This window comes from Leuresthes tenuis, unplaced genomic scaffold, assembly GCF_036924035.1.
Source record: "Leuresthes tenuis unplaced genomic scaffold, fLeuTen1.0.hap1 SCAF_12, whole genome shotgun sequence".
Classification (NCBI taxonomy): Eukaryota; Metazoa; Chordata; class Actinopteri; order Atheriniformes; family Atherinopsidae; genus Leuresthes; species Leuresthes tenuis.
In genome coordinates this window covers 28,326,173-28,350,060 of record NW_027325366.1, presented here as the reverse complement: position 1 = coordinate 28,350,060, position 23,888 = coordinate 28,326,173, and the positions used below count along the sequence as shown (strand labels likewise).

Sequence of the window (23,888 nt, the reverse complement as noted above, 5' to 3'; positions counted from 1 at the left end):
CTGTGAGCCGTGATCAGGCCAAAAAGGATGGTCTTAAAATCTATTACCCTAATATCATCACAGACACATTTAATGTCTTTATTTGAGCAAATTGTAAAATGTTCACTGAGAGAGAAATGTTTTGATTATTGGTAATAAGTTCCTAATAAGAGCAGCACAAACAAACCAAAGACATAGAGTAAATCCAGGGATAACAAACACGCCCTTACTGTAGCCTCATTTGTTTGCCAACTTTGCCAATTAAAACTAATTATATCTATACGTAATTAGGCCTAAAAAACAGTTAAACGCATCACTTTTAAGAGCAAGGGCAGCAATCTCATTTTTAATCAACTCTGCTGATGCAGGGTAGCATTTTCTCATTAATAAAATGCTGTGAAATTATAAACAGAAGGCATGATTATCTGCCTTGCCTTTTTCATTTGGTCCAATTTGTGAGCTTTCAGGCTGGATTCCAAGTGCACAGTAGTTTTGCATATAAAGCGAAGAGGAGGGAAATGATGAATTATGCCAATAATAAACACCTCAAGAGGGTTGGAAAGCAGCCGCTGCTGTTAATTCAGAAATACAAAACAGCTATAAAAAAAAATAAAAATCCAATAAAATATCAGTCACACCCACTAACTTTACTCTTTATGATTCAGGGATAAAAGCCTGGGCACTGCTGCACAGACTTGTGTTCAAATTTAGGATAACTTGAATAGTTTTAGACCGTTCTGTATTCAAACAGCGGTCGGCAACACAGCCTCATATTACAGAGCAGGAATGCCTTTCTGATTACACCAAACGCAGACCTCCTGAAAGCCTGAAGCCTCTCTGCAGGGAATCCGACCACAGCTGTCGGATTCCACCACTGGGAAGCACTCAGCTGACCACAAAGCATTCGGATCCTCAGGAATAAGGAGCGGAAACTGGCGCCAAATCCGCAGCATCCTCCAATATACCGAGCACAGCTCCAAAACGCAGCTCGCACTGCAGAGCTTTGGCACGGGAAAATCAATTAAATCAATAGTACTTTTGATTAACACTGCAGTGCATTTAAATGATGAAAGGATGAGGTAAGTGCAGCAGAAACACTGCTGGATTTTTACCAATAAAACAACCACAAATTCGTCTTTCACTGACGAAGAGTCCGGTATTATTTCTCTGAGCAATCAACCCGTTGAGGATTGAGATGGATGGAGGGGAGGGTTAAACGGTGACTGTGTGTTTGCGTGCACTTTGGGTCCTCTGTGGAGTGCATATGCACAGTGGTCAGCATATTGGCTTGACTGTTTCCTCTGAGCTCAGGCTGCAGACCATAAAAGTTAATGACCCACCGAGCTAAGATTGCGCATGCAAAAATGCATCCAGGCACATGCAAACATACATACAGAAATCAACGCTCATAACGCAGAGGCACCTAATTGAGCACATGTGTTATATTAATCCTCCTCCCACATATTAACACTTCACAACGCCTCGCAGTCCCGTCTCTCAGGGCTCAAATGAATCGAGGGAACGAGGTTTCCTCCCTGCCTTCTCAAACTTCACACACACTTCAGCTCTCAGCCTCCTTACATAACACTGCTCCCAACCTTCCATCGAGCTGCCGGGGTATTTTGTGTGGGATCCTTTCACTGGTCAGTGTCCTGAACTTAATTCACTGCACCGCCCCAAAAGAGAGAGCAAAGACATGTGAAAGAGCACAATGAGAGCAAGTGAAAAGTGGAAAAGAATCAACATAATTCGCACCCACACACATGTCCGAACCATGCTGCAAGAACACTGAACTGCCTAAAAACAGAGGAAACACTTCTCTAAAAACAAAAGAAATGAAACAGAAAGGCTGAGGAAAGTAGAGGAGGAACCAAAACCAGAGGAGAGGGAGAAGAGGGATATTTGTCAAGTCTACTGTGGAGGACAGAATAAAAGCTGAACAGACTAATGAAAAAAGGATCCACATCGATTGATTTATGTCAAAGGAAAAAAAAACTGAGGCGATCGTGTCATCGCAGCCAAAACTTAAAAGGACAAAGCATTCGGAGGAAGAAGGACACCAATAAGCTTACAGTGAAGAAACAGGATCTTATTATTCCACGTTGTTACTGTTCCACAGAGACAGCTCCCACTAGGACAGAAAACAGCAGCACTGCTAACAGATGTCACACTGATGTGATCTGCGCTGCTTTAAGTGCAAGACTGAGGAGGATCTTTAATGGTTCCTCACACTGCAAAGTGTTTTAGACCAATTTGTATCATCCTTTGTTTCCCATTTCCTCTCCATTTTATGCCTCTCTTATAGTTCATTTCTTCCAACAACCTCACTCCATCTTCTTCTATCCTTTCTAAAAACGTCAGGCGGAGGAAGACCTTGAAGCCAACTGTGCACCAGACAGTTAAATATATTAAAGCCATCACAGAGCCATTATGTTCACTGCACTGGCTGACCCGCCCTGAAAAACCCCATTCACACTTCTGTCACTCTCCATCTGCAGATGTGCAGCATCGTGCCATCAAACTGTGCTCCATCAGCCGACACTGGTTTCACTGGAAAAGGGACGATCAAGACCGTCCAACCATCTGCAGCAACGCCCACAACTGTTCCACTCCAAGACGTTTTCACTTTGGAGACAAGGGTTTAAAACAAGTCTCAGTTAATGCAGATGAAATGCTAGTTTCATTGTAATAATGACGCAGAACTGATGGACACTGAAGTATTAACCTCTCAAAGTTACCACTTGGAATAGGTTTCTGTTGGATTGAAACCACGTAAGAATAGATGCGTTTTCCACTGGTGAATACACACAGTAACTGTGTCCATCGAGCGAAACAAAAGGCCAGAAAGGCCATCTTTTCTGTGATTTCCTTCACATTCTGTGTCACAGTAAATGTTACGAAGAATGTGCTGATTCTTGCTCATCGTGCAGTGTGTCGGGGCCGTTTCTTAGCGTCAGATTTTAGAGCTACTAAAGTGAAAGGTTTCTTGAGTTGCAGAGCTGAATAAAGGATAAAGATGTTTGTTGTGATGTGTGTAATACAGTCTTAAGCTGTCAGCATAGTGAATCCAATGTACCAGTCATCTGGCTAAATTGTTGGAAATTTCACATCTGACCACGCTGGCTGCAGATGGGGTCCTATTACACGTCATCTTATAACCAGGTTTCTATTCACAGGACTCAAACCACAAAAATCCTGCAATCAAACTGTAACAGTCTGTTTTTGTGCAGTGTATTAAAACAGCATAAATCTGTGGTACGGTGAATGCCTCTGAAGACCCTGCTGAGCCATAACCTTAATAACCATACCCTTAACAGCGGCAGTATATCAGGAAAATGAAGGCTTTGGCTACATTTTAAGTACCAGCTCGAGTCATCCCAATTATCATTACACTCAGAACCGCCTCAGCCTGTCCGGAGCTCAGCTTTCTGCCAGCTCTACAAGTTCTCCAGAACTCGGCAGCCCTGCCAAACAGTTAGACACTAGTTTGCCAGTTTCTGCCAAAAATCTAAGCCACACAGAACTGAGAACCATTTTGTTATTTTCCACAAAACAGAAAAGAAAGTTTTGTGGTCTGTAGGCTGAACAGAGATGTAATGAGAGAAAAAAATCTACAGTGACAGAGTGACATTACATGAAAGCAGAGGAACAAATATACTCTAAAGCTCTGTGACTTAGAGGGAAAACAATGGCATGAAATAATTACAAATGTCTGTTGTGACTGCTGAAGAAATGGTTACAGTTGAGTTGTGCACCAGTAACAGTCGACGTGGTCATTAAACTGGACAGAATTCATGTTCATGACGTTCTGTCGCGTTCAACGAGTTCCTCGTATAAGTAAATACAGCTGAATTCACTCCACAGACATTGTCTGAAGTTCAGACTTCTATGAGAGCAGTCTGGAAAAGCCTTAAGTTGACATGTGAGCCTAATGGGCCGATTATATTCTGAAGTCAGAATTTCGGTCAGTCGAACACAATAATCTGGTTGTGTCATGTAAACGTGTTACCAACAGGCCGCCATCGTCTCTTTCTGCGTTGTAAGGCTCCTCTTCTTATCATACCCTGCACGTTTAATAGTCTTAAACTGTAGCTAGGTGGTGAATCTGATGCACAGTCCAACATGTTTGCGTTTCATAAACACAGAAACCCTGTGGTGCCCCCTCCGGCTCCAGAATGAGCGGTGAAAATGCACCTCCCACATTCGCACATTTTTTACAGCAATATAACCCCGATATGATTGGGAGATGGTGAAAACCGCCTCTCTTTTACTGTCGCTTTCCTTAAAATGCACATGCAGTTGTGGCGCAAACAATGTCTCGACGCATGTGACAAACTAACAAAAGCATACGCACATTTCCGTACCCAGTTTTTATCGTGAAGCTACATATAGTTTACGCATCTGGCCAAAGATCTTTTCAAAGGCAAAACCACAATGTAGAGGGCTGTATCGGATTTCTTCTGAGAGGCTGCATTGATCTACATGCCAGTGATGCTTCTCAAGCGCCCAAGTCCCAATCAGCACTCCACACAGGATACACTAAATCTATGCATCACAGTCAATTGTCTGGGAGCACAGCCTGAGAAACTGTGAATGCACAGGTGAGTCAGAAGAGGGGAGCACGGAACTCAGTTGATGGCTCAGACCAAAGCTTTTCTCTGACAAACAATAAAAGGCCAGCTCTGTTTCTAAGTATCCTGTGGTTACAGCACCCATATGCACAAAAGACCTGATCTGCACTGTAAACAGACTAAAGTGCCTGTGCCACTGACCACTTAAGCAAGACCTTTAAGTGAAAATAAAAGCTCTGACCTCTACCAGGTCAGCATCTGTTGGTTGGAAATGCTCAGCGCTGAGCCCGTTGCCCCATTTGAACTGACAGTGTCAAAGGGCAGGGTAATAATGACAAGAAAATCTGCTCAACACTCACAGCGCAGTGAGGATAAAACCTCAGGCTGAGTTACACTTTCTAACTGGTCATCCCCCAGCATGCTCAGTGAGTTTCACAGACACTTCTCAAGCCATCTGTGATGTTGAGGAATTGGAACTTAGAGTGGCTTAAATATATTCTATAGCAAGGCCAACAAGAGGAAAATGCTGACTTACTGACTACTTACTCACTGTGGAGTAAGTAAAGGCCTTTAGATTCTCATCAATCACACAAACGTCATCAGGGATGCATCAGACATTAAACTCAAACATGAAGAATGATCTTCACTGACAAGAAGATAACTCCATGCCATCTGTGGATTTGGGCTGCACAATACGATGAACATTATCTAGTCATAACTAAATCAACACGGGCTTTGTCAGAATTACAAAAGACTATTCGGAGTGCCAGACATCTGAGAAGCACAACTATATAAATGAGGGCTCCTTTATACTGAAGAGCGAGAAACAAAAGCACAGGTGCAGAGGTGGAACGCAGCTTTCGTTTAACACCATATACCAAAGGTGTTTGTTAAGGTCATGTGCTTATCATAAAGTATGACAATGTAGCGTACTGTATGTTTTCCCATCAGCCTGCCGCTCTGGTACAGAGGGAGTCCTGCAGCAGATGGCATGGATCCCCACATCATGGAATTTATCTGGGATTACATGAAAGACACTAAATCCACACATGACCTGTGCTTCTACAAAGCTTCTTTTGGACAGCGAGAACTCTCCCCAGGAACTAGGAACTTAAGGAGAGACCCAGTCTCTGAATTATTTCATTGGCATGGCAGGAACCAGAGAAATATTTCACCTACAAATCTGGCTCTGCTGGGAAGGTAGTTCCCTTTAAGGGTACTTTGGAGACGAGTGCACGTTTCATTTCATGATTTTAGCTTTAACATTTAACATTGTGTGGACCTATTCTGAAAAACCCTCACACCTCAGCACAGCGCTGGTGGAAGGTACCACAGTGCCAGTTTGTGTGACACTTTCTTCTTTTCACTGCATTTTCGCTCTTCTGTTTGTGTTCTTCACCACTTAACAAGTCATCCTCACTTTTCTTTCACTTTGCCCTGAACAGGGCTGTTTATTTGTCATTCTAATAATCAAAGTTGCAACTTAAAATAGTTTTTATTATGGACCAATTCACAGATTATTTTCTTGATGAACTAAATGTTTTGTTAAAAGAATATTAAATCAAATTGATTTAATATTCTGTAAGAGAAAAAAGAAAAGCAGAAAAATTCACACCAATTTATTTTCTCTTTAAACATTTTCTTACTATATTTGATCTGTTTTATTGCTTTGCTGAGGGTCAAAGACTCCATTGTTTCTATTCTCACCATTACCCAGCAGTCTGAAGTGACATCATCGCATCATCATCTGCAACTCTGGTAAAAAGCTTGCGTTATTATTGGCTGCGAGAGTGACCCTGCCATCTGTCTTGTTTTCCTCCTTTTCTTTTAAATGTCGTTGCTCAATTTTCTCCAGCCGCTCGTTTGAAATGAGTAATTACCCGTTGCTTTGTCTATCGCTTTCGCTGCCAGCATAGACGTATGGTCAGACACCAACACGGATGCGTCCCACTTGAAGCTGTAATTCATTCTGTGGATAGGACTTTTTGTTTCCACTTGTCAAATAATTATAAATGTAGCTGCATGACAGCAGGAAGGCACACTAAGTGCTCTGATGTTTTCAGAAAATAGTTAAATGACAGCTGGGATTGTGTAGAGAAAATTACACCGCTAAACCTGGGGCAGCATTGCCAACAACAACAGGCCAAAACTAAATATCGCATTTGTGACAATCACAAGTCAGTGGGTTCAAGATATTTATATCTCTTTAATCCTGATATAATGGCTTTTTTCATAAACCTCAACAGTAACATTTCCATCCAAACACAGAGCTTAAGTTCCAGAAGGTTGAGAAAATATGAATTAACATGCGTTGGATGGACTCTAAATGAAAAAGCTCCAGTCAAGCCATTAAAACGCTTCACAGGGAGAGGACACAATGTGTTGCAAATGGAAACTATTCCTCAAATTCAACACAGATGACATCAAATTAGGATTAGCAATGAGGATTTCACCCAAGAAAAAAAAATATTCAAGGAAGTGAAGCGATCAGCATCTTTCTGCAAGTTTCTTTCTCAAAGACGCGCTTGGTATAAAAATAAATGTGGGGGACGTTTTAAAGTATTATGTGACATAATTCCGACACTCTATGCATATTTTAAAAGCATCTTTCCATCTGATTGGAGCTTCTCTCTTGCTTCACGGCTTGTTGTTGCTGCACAGCTCCGCCCTGTAGCACCAGTCATGTGCTTATGTCTCTTAATCCAAAGCTAAAGCTAAGATTAGCCCATATACACACCAAAGAGTCAACCCCCCCAGTTACATGCAGAGACCACGTACACCTTGCATAAATAGGGTGGCACCAACTTAAACACACGACTGCCAACTCTTCCTTTCTTCTCAGTAGTTGCTTTAACAGTGATGAAAGAGAAGATGACACAGAGTGATGTCAACACTTCAAATAAAGAAACTTTATCCGGAGACAAGGAACGTCTGGAGGGTCCTACCCATGACTCCCATTACTTCATTCCCACCAAAAGGGTTCGTGTCAGGAGGTGTACCTCCTGTGCACGTCAGGTCAAACCTGCTCCTCAGAAAAGGATCCAGCAATGAGTCATGCCCACCAGAATAGCTCTGGCCAGTCAAGAAAAACTTCTGAGGTTGTCCCGGAGTGTCTGGTACCCCGGATTTAGCCGTGTCAGTTGTGTGGTGAGGTCTTTGTCTGGAGGCCAGGTGAAAAGCTTAGACTTTTTTGAGCCCTTCCATAGCTGTTTTTGTGGGGCCCACTCCTGAGGGAGGCTGCTACTGAAGGGCAATACTGTTACCAGATGGAGTCGTGAATGGTCTGCAAAAATGTTCAGGTAGGTGGAAAGTGTCCAAAGTAAAATTCATGTGAAAGTCCGGATCCTGGTTTTCCCAGCACAACATGGTGGTGCAACAAGATGAGCAAAGAAATAAAATAATACATTCAACTCTTCTCTATGCTTACTTCAAATCAATGGGGAATTATTCACATCATCCAGTAGTTGTCATGCTGATTAAAGTTATTCAGAAACAATCCAGATGAACAATTATGTGATTAAGTTATTTATCAAGGGAAAAAAAGCCAAGTATTCTCAGCCTGGAGTCTTAAGAGAATTTGCAGCTGCTCTCCTCCTTAACATGATAACGCATTACGATATAATTATTATTTTTCACTGGTGATTGGGCTCAGAGGAATTCAGACTTCTTTTGGGCAAAGTTTTTAAGTTTCATTGCTAAAAATTAAACAAACGATCAGTTAGAGAAGAAAGAACCGACAATTAATCAGCTGAGCATCCCGGCTGCTTTTCACCATCATTACAATATGCAGATAATTTGTTTAATCCCTCGTTCATATTTGCATTTAGTTTTGCATTTAATCTACCTGCTGAAAATAAGCCCTCTTCCTGCAGGTTACACATGCACGTGTGGTGACATCATCAGCGTGTTGGTGCAGGGAACGCGCTGACAAGAACATGGCTTCAAATAAGAGGTCACTGCATCATCTTGGATGTTAAACTCGCTTTTGATCATAGTGGAGCTTCAACATACAACACACACACAGATCTCCGACCCCGTCGTTATCGCCCCGACATCGAGTCAGTTATTCTGGTCGCCACGCGGTTACTGCAGCAGTTAGAGACTTTGATGTCTGGCTGCCTGGACAACTCCACAATTATCTCCCCCGTTGTATCGACGGCGGAAGAACGCTTCCACTTTCATCTCAGCTGATGCATCATCATTACATCACATTTACTACCGCATTTTTCATAATGAAATGCGAAAGAGAAGGAGGCAGAGAAAAAGGCGCAGGCTCGCTGCATGAATGTGTAAAAGTGCTAATGTGTGGATGTTTTCCTGAATGATGCTTTAATGTGAATAATTGCAGAGAGCCTCGAAGGTCACAGTCTACACAAAAGCGTGGGCCTTCCCATAAGTTTTGTGCCTGAGGCGTCAACAGATGCATGCAGAAATGAGAGTAAAGCAGAATGCTCTTTAGATTTAATTACAAATGTTGGCTCATTATGTGTAAACATGTCCTAAGCCCCAGATATCACACTGCACAAACGCACTTCAGTCTCTTCCGGTGCTTTAGCAAACACACACACACACACACACGCGTGGCAGCGAAAGGGCAACAGTGATGCACAGAGATGAACAAAGTGCTGCGTTACTGTGTAGGCAACCATATGGGTGTGTGTGTGTGTGTGTCAGGAATGTGTGATGTTTGTTTACCCAACAGAGCGCTTGTGAAGAAGCAAAGTGTTTAAACAGCATATGTTACTCTCAGTTTAAAAACCTGTGTGTGTGTTTAACCTGACCCCAGCTGAGGGTAGGTCTCCATGCACAAATGTAACGTGTACGCGTGAGCATGTGTTGTAAATGGGATCTCACAATAAGCTGCAGGCGAGACATGAGCAGATGCTTTAACAGAGGAGAGTATTTAAAAAAAAAAAAAAAGCTATGAGAAAACTGCTGATGGGTGCAGTTAACACTGGGTTTGTGTGTGTATAATAGTATGATAACTGACCTGTGTATAAAAATTGGAAAAACAACTTTCAGCTCTCCTTTCTCCTCCAAAAAAAAAAAAAAAAAAAAAAATCAATATTCATCTCTAGCCTGAAAACACTTTTACTTCATCTCTTGAAGTAATAATCTACCAAAACTATTACTACTCAACCCAAATTATGGTCAATATGAGGCTATTTTTTTGTTGTCTAGCTACAGAAAGAAAACGCTGACACGTGCAAAAAAAAACAAAAAACCCTCCTTACTGTACCTATAAATAGCAGTTACAGCTGCATCCACTTCCTATAGAGAAAATACAGTTTTCAGAGCCTTGTGTGACTTTACGGTACGTTTTTACATCCAAATGTTGAGCAAGTTTGAAAATAAACATTGAAAAGTTGCCATATAGGAAATGTACTAATAAAGTATTAAGTTCTGTTTTTCATTACAGGATGACTGCAGCTAAAAGCATTCACAATAATGATTTCACTATAACTTCTACATCAACCTTGCTATCAGATAAATTGATCAATGTTATTCTGTATTCTTTTTTCACTTTTTGGTATTGATTTGACTGTTGGTGCATTACTGCCACACTCTTCTTAGTATTTTCAGTTAATGTTAAAAGTGAAGATGAAATATGACTTGAATGTATCCTTTTTCCAGTTTTAGATTGTTTTAATTAGTAATTAACCGATTAGTCATTAATCGATGACTTGTCGACTAGTTGCAGCCCTAATCACGACGCTCTTGTTCAATTCGATTTGACAAACACATTAATGAGGCAGCAGTCCAACTCCACGTCTCTGTGATGGGTGCAAAGAGGCAGAGAAAGTTCAGTCTCTTATACATTGTTTGTGTGGTTTGCTTTTGTGTGCTTGGATTTTCAGTCAACTTTAATAAAGACTGCGGCTGTAAAATGAGAGACAAACACGCTGTAAGCGATTGCAAATGAGCCCTCACGTTGTCCAGGCTTGGCAGAGCGAATATCAGCCCCATCTGAGGGCGCCCTCATACCCCAAAACGTGGACGATAAGGACAACAGCTCCGACTCCCACTGGGCGTTCTTCCTTTGACTCCAGCAGATGCCACATTGCCATCCTAAACCAGTCAACCAGAGCCCAAACTTGTGTGATCATGCCTCAGCAGTCTGCCTTCCTCTCCTACTCTTTCCATCAATGACTCATTCTTTCAGAGAGCACCTGATTTCAACTCATCCTCCCATCCTGCTCATCCAGCCCCGGCAGCAAACAGCCTGTAGGTGTATCCACAGATTGGAAGAGAAGAGGGCAAATATTTGCGAGACTGGGTGTTATGTTGTCAATACAGCCAGTCAGTCCTACACTCCATCATATCTCGTGTGTAGGAGTTGCTGTAGAAGCACAAACCAAACCACGGCAAAATGAACATACGAGCAGCTATTTAACAGCAGCTGCTCACACAAACTGCTCACCAGTGTCTGGGAGGACATGAAAGCTGCATGCTCTCGACACTGGGCCACGCTGCTGCTTTAAATGATAGATTCAGACGTGGGATAGTTTCTAGCACATTTCCTCATCTCACCCACATAGAACATATGCAGTTTGAAGGCAGTTAGCTCCTCAAAGGGCTCCAGATGGCAGGGCACCGAAGGCCAACAGCGTTACTGCTCTTTAATTCAATCCCTCATGTTGACTTCATCCAACGCCTGCATAGGAAGGAGTTCTATGAAGACTTATACAGAAGGATGAGTAACGACAGCTCTGTTGAAGTTACTGACAACATTGTAAAAGGGAACAATTAGGAGCCGAGGCTCTTACCAAGGCCAGGAGTAGGAGGGACATAAAAGAGTCGGTGAGCCCCACGGTTTGCGATGAGTTTGTGTCGATGCGTGGTTCAGTACATACAGAGAGAGATCACCTGGCTTGTGGCCCGTCAGCCATGCTGCCTGACAGAGCACAATCACATCACAACTTCTGTCCAATCTTCAGTTCAGTATCTAAAGAAACTTTTCATTTAGATGTCAATACATCTGAGGTTTGATGTTCCAGAGCATAACGAGATTTAACTAGACATGATCCTTCTAAAAGAAGCACTCCACCTATAGGTGTTATATTAGAATTATATGCAAATAGTAAAAACATAGCTAAGCCTTCATAAATATTAAATTCAGTTAATATTCTTGTCACTAAAAAAGCCAAAAAAGAATCAAAAGAACCTACCAGGCTGTCAGCGCCGACTTGATATCTTCAGAAGACCTCTTAAATTAATCACTTGAATTGTAATTGTGGCGTTTTGCGTCAATAAGTGACAGCTAATCAGCACGGTTACATGCACAGTTGAGTCGAGCTACAGTTACAGTTGCACTTGGCCATTTAATTGGATCACCTCACCTGAAACAGTTTCAATCCACAGACGTAGCATCAAGGTATCGAATGAAAAAGAAAAAGTGCTATAGACTGCGGGAGAGAGTCCCAAAGACATTCTGTTGCTTCTAACTTTCTCCGAGGGAGATCCTCGTACATGTTAGTACAGCTGAAATAACTGCATGGACGTCGTCTTAATGTTACTTCAATGGTAATTATTGCAGGAGATGCTGTGGTTATAAAATCAGGATTTGGAAAATAAGTGACAGTGAGTTGATATGCTTTTTTTCAGTCACAATTTCAGCCATCTGACAGAGGACCCAGGTCTAACTTCTGATTTTTGTGTCTAACTGTGCATTACACTGCGAGATTGTTGCAGTTAGAGGGGAAAAAAAACAATGTGGTTCTCAGCCTGCTCCACACAGCTACTCTTCTTGCTCTGCTCCTTGGTCACAAATCCCCAGTTGCACTTACAATGGTGCCGGGCCACAGAGCATGTGTCACCCATCTGTCAGACAATATGTCAACACAGACATAATACCCCTGCTAAATGTGGCTGCAGCCTGTTCGGGTCCTTTCGAGTCAAAATGTTCACTTCTATCTCTTTTACATCTACTGCTCTGATTTAGCGTGCTTTAAAATCCGTTTCCGTGGGTGGTGCCACATCCAACAGGGAACCATTTAATATCCTCCCAATATATTGTTAAAAGGAGTGGCACGTGCTGTCCCTGTTCCTGCCGCACAGAGACGCAGGCTTCTGCAGGTATCCAAAGAGCCAACAAGCAGTTCTGATGAAACTCGTTATGTCTGCACATTCCTCTTAGAAATAATCAAATAATGAATGAATAATATCTTTCTCTTCTAATCAATATTAACCAGTCTTTAGAATGCTACCCAACAGTGAGTGATAAGTGTTTACACATGAGACAACCACTTCCTCTCCCTGAGGAGTCCATTAATACCTATATATCTCACACAAAAACTATAATGACAAAGTGAAGAATTAAATTAAATGGAGCATTTATGGCTTGCACTGGGGGCCAGCATCACAATACATCAGACTCGCTTAAATGCACATGCAACCGCGGACTAAAAGCACGTAGACAAGTTGCACATACAACATTAAACAGCCTGTAGCTAGACGTGCGTGTGTGTGTGTGTGTGTGTGAGGATCCAGCACAATGCAAACAGAATAAAATGTTAATTTCTGCTTGATGTTAAGACATCCGGGGAATGCTGGAACAGAAGCAAAGCTGTCAGCCAACTTCACGCGACTCAGGCTCAAGTATACGAGACAAAACACAAATTGTGGAGAAAATCTGGAAGTCACAACTCACAACACACACTTCTACAAATCCCCCAGGAGCAACAAAGCAAAGCAGCCGAGTGTGATTTCTTGCAATTAACAGACAGTAAGCTTTAATGGACTAGTACCTTGTTAGTGTCTCAAAGCCTTTATAGGTCTGTAAATACCTGGCAGGCCAACATACTCCAGAGTATGAGGGCTAACTGTGCTCTTTGTTGCCTCGATGCTACAGCGCTCCAGTGTAATGGACACACAACTGCGTAGCAGTCTTGACATGGTGATTCTTCTCAATACTTTTTGTCAACAATTAACCAAGATTTGGTTTTTGGTTTGATGGTTGTGGTTAGCGGCAGCCGCGTCACTGGAAAATAATCTGAAACGACAGAACAGTGTCTTTGTGTACCAACTGAGGCTAATGAGAGACTCGCAGTCCTACATATCAAGTGTAATGTCAGAGAATCAAATAAGAGAGACTTTCTATTCAACAATGTTGGTCAGTGTTTTCGGGACGGAAACAACGTGGGATCGAGCACAGACTGACTGTGCGTCAGTTTCTGATGCATTTCGCTGTCTGACAGAAGAAAAACGCGACTGACAGCAGCTTTACTGCTTTTACACATAAAAACGCACCTTTGGAGCACCCTTTTCCTTTGTTTCCCCTTTTTTAAACAAACTAGAAATGATAAGGGAATAGATTTTTACTTTTAGTAATAATCAAATAGCAAAGTTACTTTTCCTTTTATGAATTTAACTGAAAATTGTGTTTGCATATAAACATTTCCAGAGACATAATCTCTCTGTTCTGAAGATAGAAAACAGAAATTACAGAAGTTACTCCAGTTGTGGGGACAAACAAAAACAGTTAAACAAAAATTTGATTAATCAATAAAAGTGTCTTATTGCTCAGCCCTTATCTGACGTTCAATTAAGCTTTTCAGTTCAGCTTAAGATGAAACTTTAAGATGCCTTCATTCATAATTCGGTCATGTAGAAACTGCCCTCATCTGCAGTCATTTATAAGCAACAGTTGATAACAGGATCTATAAATCTGGCAGATACAGAAAACCATCAGGGGCATGCCAGAGACTAGGACTGCCAAATGAGAAGAGAGGCTGTACAAGCACGAGGACTGAGCCAGTGTGTCCTCGCTTTTTATTGTACGGATAAATTTGATCTAAATTGACCTGCCTCGTTAAATAGAGGTTAATTAAGTAAAACTGTGTTTTGTACACATCAATCAGTAGAGTTTGGAGGGCAGGAAGCTGCAAGAGACAGAAAGAACATAAGGAACAAAATGAGCTGATTCTCTAACAAAGACGAAGTGAAACGAGGTGAACTCCTTTATCTCTGCAGACCGTCATGCTTCAGCATCTCGGTAAGCCATCTTTAGTGGGTGGGGGGGCTTCTTACTATCCTCTCTCCTTATACATCTGAACACTCTACAAGCAGTACTGACTGTCTTTGGCAGCACATGTCCAACATTAAACCCAGTCATTTCACATCTACCTCCGTTTTGGCTGCTGCGAGCAGGCAGGGAATACCTTTTTGAGAGAAGCAGCCGCAACTAACTTGCAACGCTCTGTGTGGGTTGACAATATCCGTGGCTGCAGCTACAAAACTCCAGGACACGTTCTTTAAGGCTCGGAGTGGAAATGTGTTTTCTTTGCGTGTCACACGGTGGGTGATATTTTTCCAGGAGGCCACAGCTGTAGCCCAGGTGACTTTGTGTGTTTTGGCATGCAGCACGGAAATTGGTTCCGACTGAAAAGGACCCAACTCAACAACAGTGGAGCAAAGAAAATAAACTGGAAACAAGAGAGGAAGGGAGAAAAAAAACAGCACTAAAATTTCATTGGCTGCCTCAGCAGCTTTTGGTAACTTTATCCTCAGACTTGGACAAACCAAAAACCACCAGTCGCTTAAAAAAACTACGCTAATTTTGGTCTGCAGTGACATCATTTTCATCCAAAAGAGCTGAGGAAATGGGCATGTAAAAGTCAGAGCTCTTCACCAGCTCTATAGAATTGTGTCCACGTGCTGTAAACCTACTGTTAAAACTAATTATACACACATACATGACATCTCTGTGGGAAGAGAATTCATAAATAATGCATTAATGAAAGGCCTGTAGCCTGGTTAGCCAACAGAAACCTGCTGCGACCACAAACTCGTGCCCACATAGACACAACAGGGTGTGTGTGTTGAGCTGTGTCAGTTGGTGCGTGCACAGTCTGCCACGCTTCAGCGCTCTTCATCAGGGGCTGCTTCCAGCTCAGGGCAGGTACAGCGGACAGGACAGCTGGCTGAGCATGGAGGGCTGTCTCCGCACGAGAACAGCTTTGATTTCAGCAGCCTCCAGCTACTCCACTTTTCTACAGTCCAAATGATGAACCCATTGGCAGAAACACAATTAACCACAATCCTGATAATAAAGCCTGAAAATCGTGGCCTTTAACATCTGATTATTAGGGGACGTGGGAGATTCTGAACGTGTCAAAATGAGATGCCGTATTACAAGTTTCCACCCAGAAGAAGAAGTAAAACACCCGGATGTAGCAGCTGCCAACCAGAGGAGCACTGAGCAGGCGATGTAAAACCTCCCGCCAAACTCAGGAAGGGTGAAGTGAGTTACAAACTCTGCTGCAACTCTCACTGCCAAAGATTTGGGTCTCTATTCAGTCACTGAAAACCAGGACTTTGGATCCATCTCGAAGAGGTTTTCTTTGAGAAAGAAAAAGCCTGTGTTTTCAAAAAAGGTCCCTGAACCCCACTACATCTCATCGTGCATCCTGATCATGTGATAAATAGAAGTCATTGGTAACAACGCTCAGTTTGGGCAGGAAAACTCAGTTTTATGAATGCAAAACAGTTAACCTGGCATAGTCACACAGCTTATTAAACTGCTGACCGATTCTCTAAAGGCCTGAATAGATCAGCATGTTTATAAAGTATATTTAACTCAAATTTCTCAAACTTCCCACCACCATTGTTTGGGCTTCTATTATAGTTTGTACTAATTTTTGCCCAATCAGACTCAATATGTCACTTTGACTATTTCTTTATCCATTTCCTTAGCGTTTATAGTCTAAATGAGAAGATTATTAAATGATGAAAGTGAGTGACGTAGCTGCTTATGAGATCAGACAACACAATCTGTTAACACCAACAACAGAGAAATTAGGGCAACGGTTATTGACAAAGACCATCGCGGGTCCATCAACGCAGCCAATACCGCATATTAAACGCTGGGAGTAAAATGTTTCCTATCTGCCGTTTATCATTTCACAAGAAAACAAACGATTGGTGTGACGGTGTCTGAAAGACTCGAGTCTCACGCTCAGTTCACAGCCCTGCAGCAAATTTTCATCAACAGAGGCTGCAAAAGGAGGCGTCCATCTTCATCACGACCCAACTATATGTCAGTAAACATGTCAGATTGCTTGTTTAGACCAATAAATCTGCTCATTTTGTCAGATTTTTAAACAAAAAGAGAGTTTATCTCTCATTTTAGGCACAAAGCCAACACTGCTGGATTCACTGAAAATAGTGTGCGGGGAGTTTAGACTCCATTAGGACCGCTGTACTTATCTCTGCGAATGTGTATTTAACATGGAGCCCAACCCAATACAAAAATAATTAACTCACCGCACAGGAACTTGTGCAAAAGTTTTTATGAACTGAAAATAATTACTGCTCTCATAAAAACATCAGTCATCCTTCCTGAATGTAAGTCCCCATGAGGATAAATACACAAGCTTCTCGTCCCTGAGGAGACAATCCAAGCTTCTGCAGTCCAGGAAGTTAGATAACATCTTGAAAAGCATTTCTAGACAGTGAATGCTCTCATAAAAAGGTACAACCCAACACGCCAGATTTGGAGCAACCAGAAAAATTTCACTCCAAGTTCCAGCCACAGGAGAGTGATGAGCAAATTAGGAATTAGTGAGTTAATATGGTGATAAACAGCTGAGAGTTTATCAGAGAGTGGCCCTGGTAACTCTGCCTCACATGCAGACTTATACGCAAGCACAAAAAAACGTACCTGTGCCTCCTAAAAGAATCTGTATAATCTGCAATGCTGTTTTGTAAAGATGACATCTCTTTACTAAACTTTACTCGACGAGCATCAAGGAAGGGTGTGGACAGCAGAGAAGGAAAACCTGTCTGCAGTTTAAAGAGTCGCAGAAACAAAGACGTGAGAAGTGGTTCCCTGGATAACAGCTGTTTATGCTGTTCTCTGTGAGGTGCCAAAGCAAACATCGCTGGCTGATTTAAAATTAAACAGCAACAGCAATTAAACAGTGTTTACTGGAAAATATGCACAAATCCCAATCCAAAATAAGTTGGGACCCGGTGTGGGATGGATAAAAAGAAAAAAAAAAAAGAGAATGCAGCAACACGTCTCAAAAATGTGGACAGGGGCAACAAGGCTTGGAAAAGTTAGCGATACTTTAAATAAACAGCTGGAGGAACATGCTGCAGCTAATTAGGTTCACTGGCGACAGGTCAGCGGGAGCGACTTTAACTGTTTCAGTATCTACAGTTTATAATGTCAAAGGGGAACATGTTTGTACGCGAGGGACATGGTCGAAAATCTAAATTAGATCTTCAGCCCCTCGGGCAGCGCTGCGTTAAAGACTAGAAGGATTCTGACAAAGAAATCACTGCATGGGCTCAGAAACACCTCCAGAAATCCCTCATCAGCATCATGTTTACATGACACAAGAATAAATTAGGTTATTCCGATCAAAACCGCACTTTCAAAAGACATGTAAACACGTTAGTCCGACCAAAATCACTGTAAATATCATGTGGCTGGGGACTGAACCCCTCCTGCATGTATTCCCTCATACAGCCCCCCCTCCCTGATTATAACATTAACGATAATAATAAATCATTTGCCTTTTTGTTCCTTCTGACCTGAGGAGCAGACGCGATACTACACTGAACACTAACAATCATATCACAGAAACTACGCTCTGGTTTTACAAGTAGCTGCTGTAAACAAGAAGAGAGCTTGTTCATGCGAGACTCAACGCCAAATGTAGCTTTATTTACTTAACGCAACACACAGAGAGATGCTAGAACCTGCTGGGGGTGTTTCCCCCGCTTGATGAGGATGGATAAATATTTTAGTGGTTCAGTGTCAGATCCCCGTGCTACATCATCTATGTGTAATTGTGCGTGCAAAAAGCAGCCTTGCAGCAGATTTTTCTCCTCTAAACCCCAACAGAAAGCATGAGATCATACAATACGAGCAGCTTGCACACACAGTGCAGGCGAAGCCCCTGGTGACAGCGCCATGTATGTATTCCCATGAGGACCAAAGTCCCCATTCAGTCACCACATCGTTGGCACTTTCAAGAACAATGCGCTTCTTAATTAGATGTTATTCAGTAAGTAGCGTAGTCTCCCAATTAAAATGGATTTATTCGGGTCTTCACACATAAGGGGGATTCGCCGCTGATTTTTTTCTTCCTTTTTTTATCTGACAATTATCACTTTTAGAACCGTTATCTTCCAAATGACGTATTTCCATACACATTTTAAAAAGTTCTGCATTCCAAAGTTTGGACTTAAACCGAAAAATTCAGCAAAACTCGGTGCCCGATGACACTACAAAGACGTGTAAATCATACTAATTATCACAAGTTTGCATCAAATCTATAACAACTGGTTGTAAACATGGCTGATATCTGAAAACAAAAAAAAAAAAAAAAACAGCCCAGCAATGGAAACCGCTGATGTACAGTCGGTGTCGGAGCTCCTTTGTGAGGTTGTGAAATTCACTGGTCTCAGCAAACCAATTAACTTCCCACTACAGCTGCAGGCGCTGATTCTTCCGTGCACTCCTAGAAAATCCTTTGAAAGTGATTGAATTTTTAAAAAAAAGTTAAAAGGAGTGGCAACCACTTTGTCTTCTTGTGCCTACTCCATCATCTCTCAGGTGATTATATTTGCAGAATTTTATGGAAGCTTGCATCATCACAAGTATCAAATCTGTCAACGTTCACTGCATATGTGAGAAGGCATTTATAATGTAGCTGAACAGAACTTAGAGAAGGAACATCCTGGGTCTAAAACCACTCAGAAGGGACAAGAGAACAAACCATACAACGCTGATACTATTATCAAGAGTGTCCTACTAAGTGAACAAAGCAATGCTTAACCTACTGACCCACCAACCAGGGCTCTGGTGGATGGGTGGGTTATTATTCGAGTACCTCTGGCCATCAATACACAATGAGGCTCGTAATGCTCGGCATCTGCAAGGAGAAGCCAGCCACCATTAGCAAAACAAGCCCCAGGCCAGCTCTGTGAGACACTTGGCTCTGGTAGTGGAGCTGCCTGTCCTGATCTAGACCAGTGTTTCAGATGTTTAATTAAGGCACGAATGCCTGTACATAAACCACACAAATTGAAAACCTTTTTTTTTTTTTTTTTTTTAAACGACAACATAAACACACAGAAAAGGTGCGCCTTAGCAAAACAGGACGAGAGATGAAAAGGCAGCAGTGAAACTAAGCTAGAAGGGTTTTCATTCCCAGTGGTCTGCAGGGTGATGTCAGCTTGTTCCCTGAGGTGAATGCTCATGAGATGGAGCCGGGCCTCGGGCTTTACCTCCTTGTCACCTCCTGCAAAACGAAGACACTAGACCACACAGCTGCATAAAGAGACACGTGCTCCACACACACACATATACACTAACCTGCTTGGGCAGAGAGTTATAATGACATTCAGGCTTTGTACAGCACCCTCGAGTGTCCTCCTAGGCCATGAGGTATGCAAATAGAGGGTAATTCATTTTACTCACAGTGGAGCATATCAGCACTATAGTGATGTATAGGACAATTTCCACTGTTAAACCTACAGCCAGTCAAAATATTCAGGACAGGGGAGTCATGGAAGCATTCATCTGGGCTGGATGAACTCTCCTTTCTGACTTCATTAACACACAAGATATCAGCACATGACCCTGTGGATGGCTGCATAAACTCAATGGCCAGTGACTGCATCGGTACCGTTAACACAGTGGAAAACACTGCGATGCTACACCCAAATCAAACCTCGGACAGCGTGAGGTTCTGGCTCCAGAGCTGCAAAGATTATGAAAAACAAACACAGTCCTTGTCTTTATGTAGAGAGCTGCGCTGTCTCCACTGCTGTAAGAAACACAGGCACACGAACAACTTATTTCTGAGGATGAAGTAGGAAAGTGCACGGCCTGAAGGCACGGGATGTCTCCTAATGTGTGAGTCAAACTAATGGACTGTTTCCGTCTACTGTGGCCCTGACCTCGGTCATCCCATCTCCAGTGCAACCTCACTTTTTCTCCTTCCAGATTTACTGTGTGCTTCTTGCCACTAACATCTCCATTTCCTTTTTGCCACCCTGTCCTCTTGTTTTGGCGCCTCAGGACTCAGTGGCATGACGGGTGACATCCCATCGAACAACATGACACATGTACACAACACACGCGTGGGTGACAGACAGGCTTTTGTCTGAGGTTGAAGCTTTAAAAATACAAGAGCAATGAAATGATACATAACTGAATTCTGTTTCAGAAGGCCCTTCTTAAGTCCAGCTCACACAGCGGCTTTCCGAGACATGTCCCTAACCCCACAGAACACACACGCCTAAGTAACATCCAGCATGTTGGGCTTTTAAAGTAATGCCTTTCCTGACTCCATTTGGTTCCATCTGACCCGTTTCTGGATCACAGGTCACGACTGGTTCTTCAGTGGAGTGTTGAAAGAAGCTGCAGCTGCTCTCCACACAGAACAGCAGGTTAGCCGATAAAAGGCTGCTCTCGCTCCCCGCACACTGTAAATCACAGACACAAATACCACGAGCGAAGCTGGGATTCGGGAACCAAGTGTGTTTATTTGTGGCTGCACCTCTGGATCTTTGGTTGAGGGCTTTCTTTTAAAACGGCTATTATTATGCTTTTACATTATAAAGGACGGAGATCAGATAGAGCAGCAGGATTTATTTGGTCCCGTGCTTGTGAGCGTTTGAATGAGAGAAAAAGGAATTGCTTGTGAATGTGTGGGATAAATAGAACGCACAACGTTTTCAGGCTTGTCTAAACATGTACGATGTGTTACAGGTCTTATCGCCCTGTCAGACTGTCAAAAATCTCTGTGACACAGCAGGGAAGTCCCAGAACTAGTCAGCCTGCTCGGACTGCCCGTCTATCTGTCAGGCCAAGCAAGCTCCTGATTCAGGTGAAGCTTGCGTTAACACGCCCACCAAACTGCTTCACTCAAGACCAGCAGTTTGGATGACACCCTTTGTTAATCATTCGCCAGTCTGAGAAAAAGATCCCATGAATAGATATGCACCACTCATCAGAACAGTGACTGTCCCTCTCAGCATGCACCTCCTCTTCTCATCCTCTGTTCCTTCATGAAGCACCAAGCTGGGAAGTCCCAGGTGTGGTGAGCATACTGCAGCAGAACAAAGCCACACAACTGGACCTGCTGCTACTACTCCTGGTTTTTAATCAACATCAAAGAAGCAGCATGGGAACACTGGCACGCAGACATCACAACTATCTATGTGGTTGCAATGGATTATAATTACAGGGATTAATTCTATTGATATGCCAAGCTTTGTTACTGTCCTGATGTCTAATACGGGATTACAAAAGGGAGTAGTAACAACACAGCACACACTCACTAACACACGCACACACAACTCAGTAGGTGCATTTTCCAGTCTTCTTGTCGCTCATCGGTGCTTGTTAAATCGCAGCAGCAACAGTAACAGAGGATGCAATGCATTCTTGAAAGAACACTCTTATTCCACAAAGCATGCTAGATTTTTTTAGGGTTTTTGCTGTGCCAAAACATTCCCAAAAATATAGCAATCATGTTCCCCATACAGGGAACATCACTCCAAGAAGTCTGGATTAGACCTCCAGTAACTAATGAAGACCAGATGTGCAGTGTGCCTGAGTCATGATGGTCTGTGCCCTGCCCTTTAATCTCTGCAGCGAGTTGCCAACTGCCACTGGATCAAAGAACACGGAACTATGCCAGGTAATGTATGTCTGGGCGACTGTAACACGCAAACCATGCGGGAAGATGACAAATACCGCGACTGTAACGACGGGTCATACATGCATGTTGTACTAAAGCGATAAAACTTGGAATGTAACGGTGTTGTGTGTCTTTGCCTTCAGGAAAAGCGACACAACTCCTGTATTTAGGTGTTTATGGAAAAGGCCTACACTTTTGTGGAAATTATAGTTAGAAAGAGTGTCACATTTTTTTCGAAAAATCCATTAGAATAACCACAATAACACATAGTTCCTACACGTTTTTAGCGCTTGAGTGAGCGTGCACATGCGCGCGTGACAAAACCCCAGGAGGGGCTAATTAGAAAGCCCAACGTTGGAACCGTTTAAACAGTGAAATAAGCCAGCAATGCAACACTTACTTGCCGATGACCTCGCAGAGCTCGTAAACATCTTCAAAGAGAATGTCGTCGTCCGCCATGGTCCGACCCCGGCCGGGGATAAATGATCCCCCCAAAATATGCGTCCCAAAGCTGATTATATGTTCCTAAATGGGGGGAAAACGAAGGCCACGAGCAGCTGACCGTTTGACAGGAATAACTGACAAGGCACCTCTCCTGTAGCCAGCAGGGTAGCCAGAAAAGAGTTGCAAAAGAAAGGTTTCTTATTCCCAGTTGTTGCCTCCTTCGTCGACCCCCCGCCTCCCCACCAAAAAAAAATAACGCTGCGTCGCTGTGGGGGAAACGGCACAGGGGGGGGGGGAGCTCAGCGATCCAGTTTGAGAGCTCACCGGTTCGGCCCCGCCTTTCCCAAAGCTTCCCGGTATCGCAACTCCCGTCTTAAAACAGAGAAGCTCACGTAGCTGTCAGTCTTTAAAAACTACTCCTCCGCTGTGTCCGCTCCCTCAGACTGTTGAACGGGCTTGAATGTTGAGCTCACAGCGGATGAAATGCCCCAACAGACCCCGCGGACAGTGTTGTACATCAGCACGGGGTTGATCCAGGTGGGTCACAGAGCTCTTCACATCTCCAAAAAGCTACGAGTTAGTATTATCGGAGATGCACACACGATTCACTCGTCGTATAACTAATTGCCGGGTTCAAGTATTCTGGAGCCAACAATTCAGGGACGTCTCTCCCAGCCTCTTCCCCCTCGGCTCGGCACTACTTTCCGGCCGTTGGTTTACCTTTTATTACGCTGTCGCCAGTATGCTCGGACGCGCAGCTACACTGAGCTTCCAAAAATCCTAGCTCCTCCTACTCATGAGTTATGAAACTGTACCGTTGTCCTCCATTTTGGCGACTGTCTGTTACTGGCTTCTATACACAGGCTTCAGGCTTTGAGCCAATATGGCGGAGCGGTGGCGCTATAAAGGTCTCAGCAAAGCCGCAGTTTCCCTATGACTTTATCAATGAATAGGAATGAAGTGGAGTTCCCTCCCGGAAGCGAGGGGGTGGGGGGGTAATCAATTAAAATGTACGTAAACGTTAGGAACTACTCCTATTAAGCTGTTAAGTTATTTGTAACAGTACATACCTGACTTGGATTTTAAAGATTTTAATTGTGAATTGTCAATCAGAACATGACTAATTATACCAAACACGTGGTTATTTTTCGCTCATTGTTAGAACTTGTAGTTTATATCAGTTGCATATAACTGTTAAGTTATGTTTCAGGTTTTTAATTGTTAGTTTGAC

At 42.9% G+C, this 23,888-nt stretch overlaps 1 protein-coding gene across 10 annotated transcripts in view; it reads right to left on the bottom strand.

The window, feature by feature from the left end:
- The window catches only part of caska (calcium/calmodulin-dependent serine protein kinase a), a 116,637-nt gene extending 93,215 nt beyond the window's left edge, over window positions 1–23,422 (bottom strand). For 7 of the 10 annotated variants that reach the window (XM_072397376.1, XM_072397377.1, XM_072397378.1 and 4 more), the window contains exon 1: window positions 22,614–23,422. In XM_072397376.1, the coding sequence (XP_072253477.1) occupies window positions 22,614–22,672 (59 nt within the window). In that variant the 5' untranslated portion in view covers window positions 22,673–23,422. The remainder of the gene's footprint in view (window positions 1–22,613) is intronic. The other 3 variants (XM_072397380.1, XM_072397383.1, XM_072397384.1) reach the window with 1 other exon arrangement.
- Window positions 23,423–23,888: the final 466 nt, after the last annotated feature.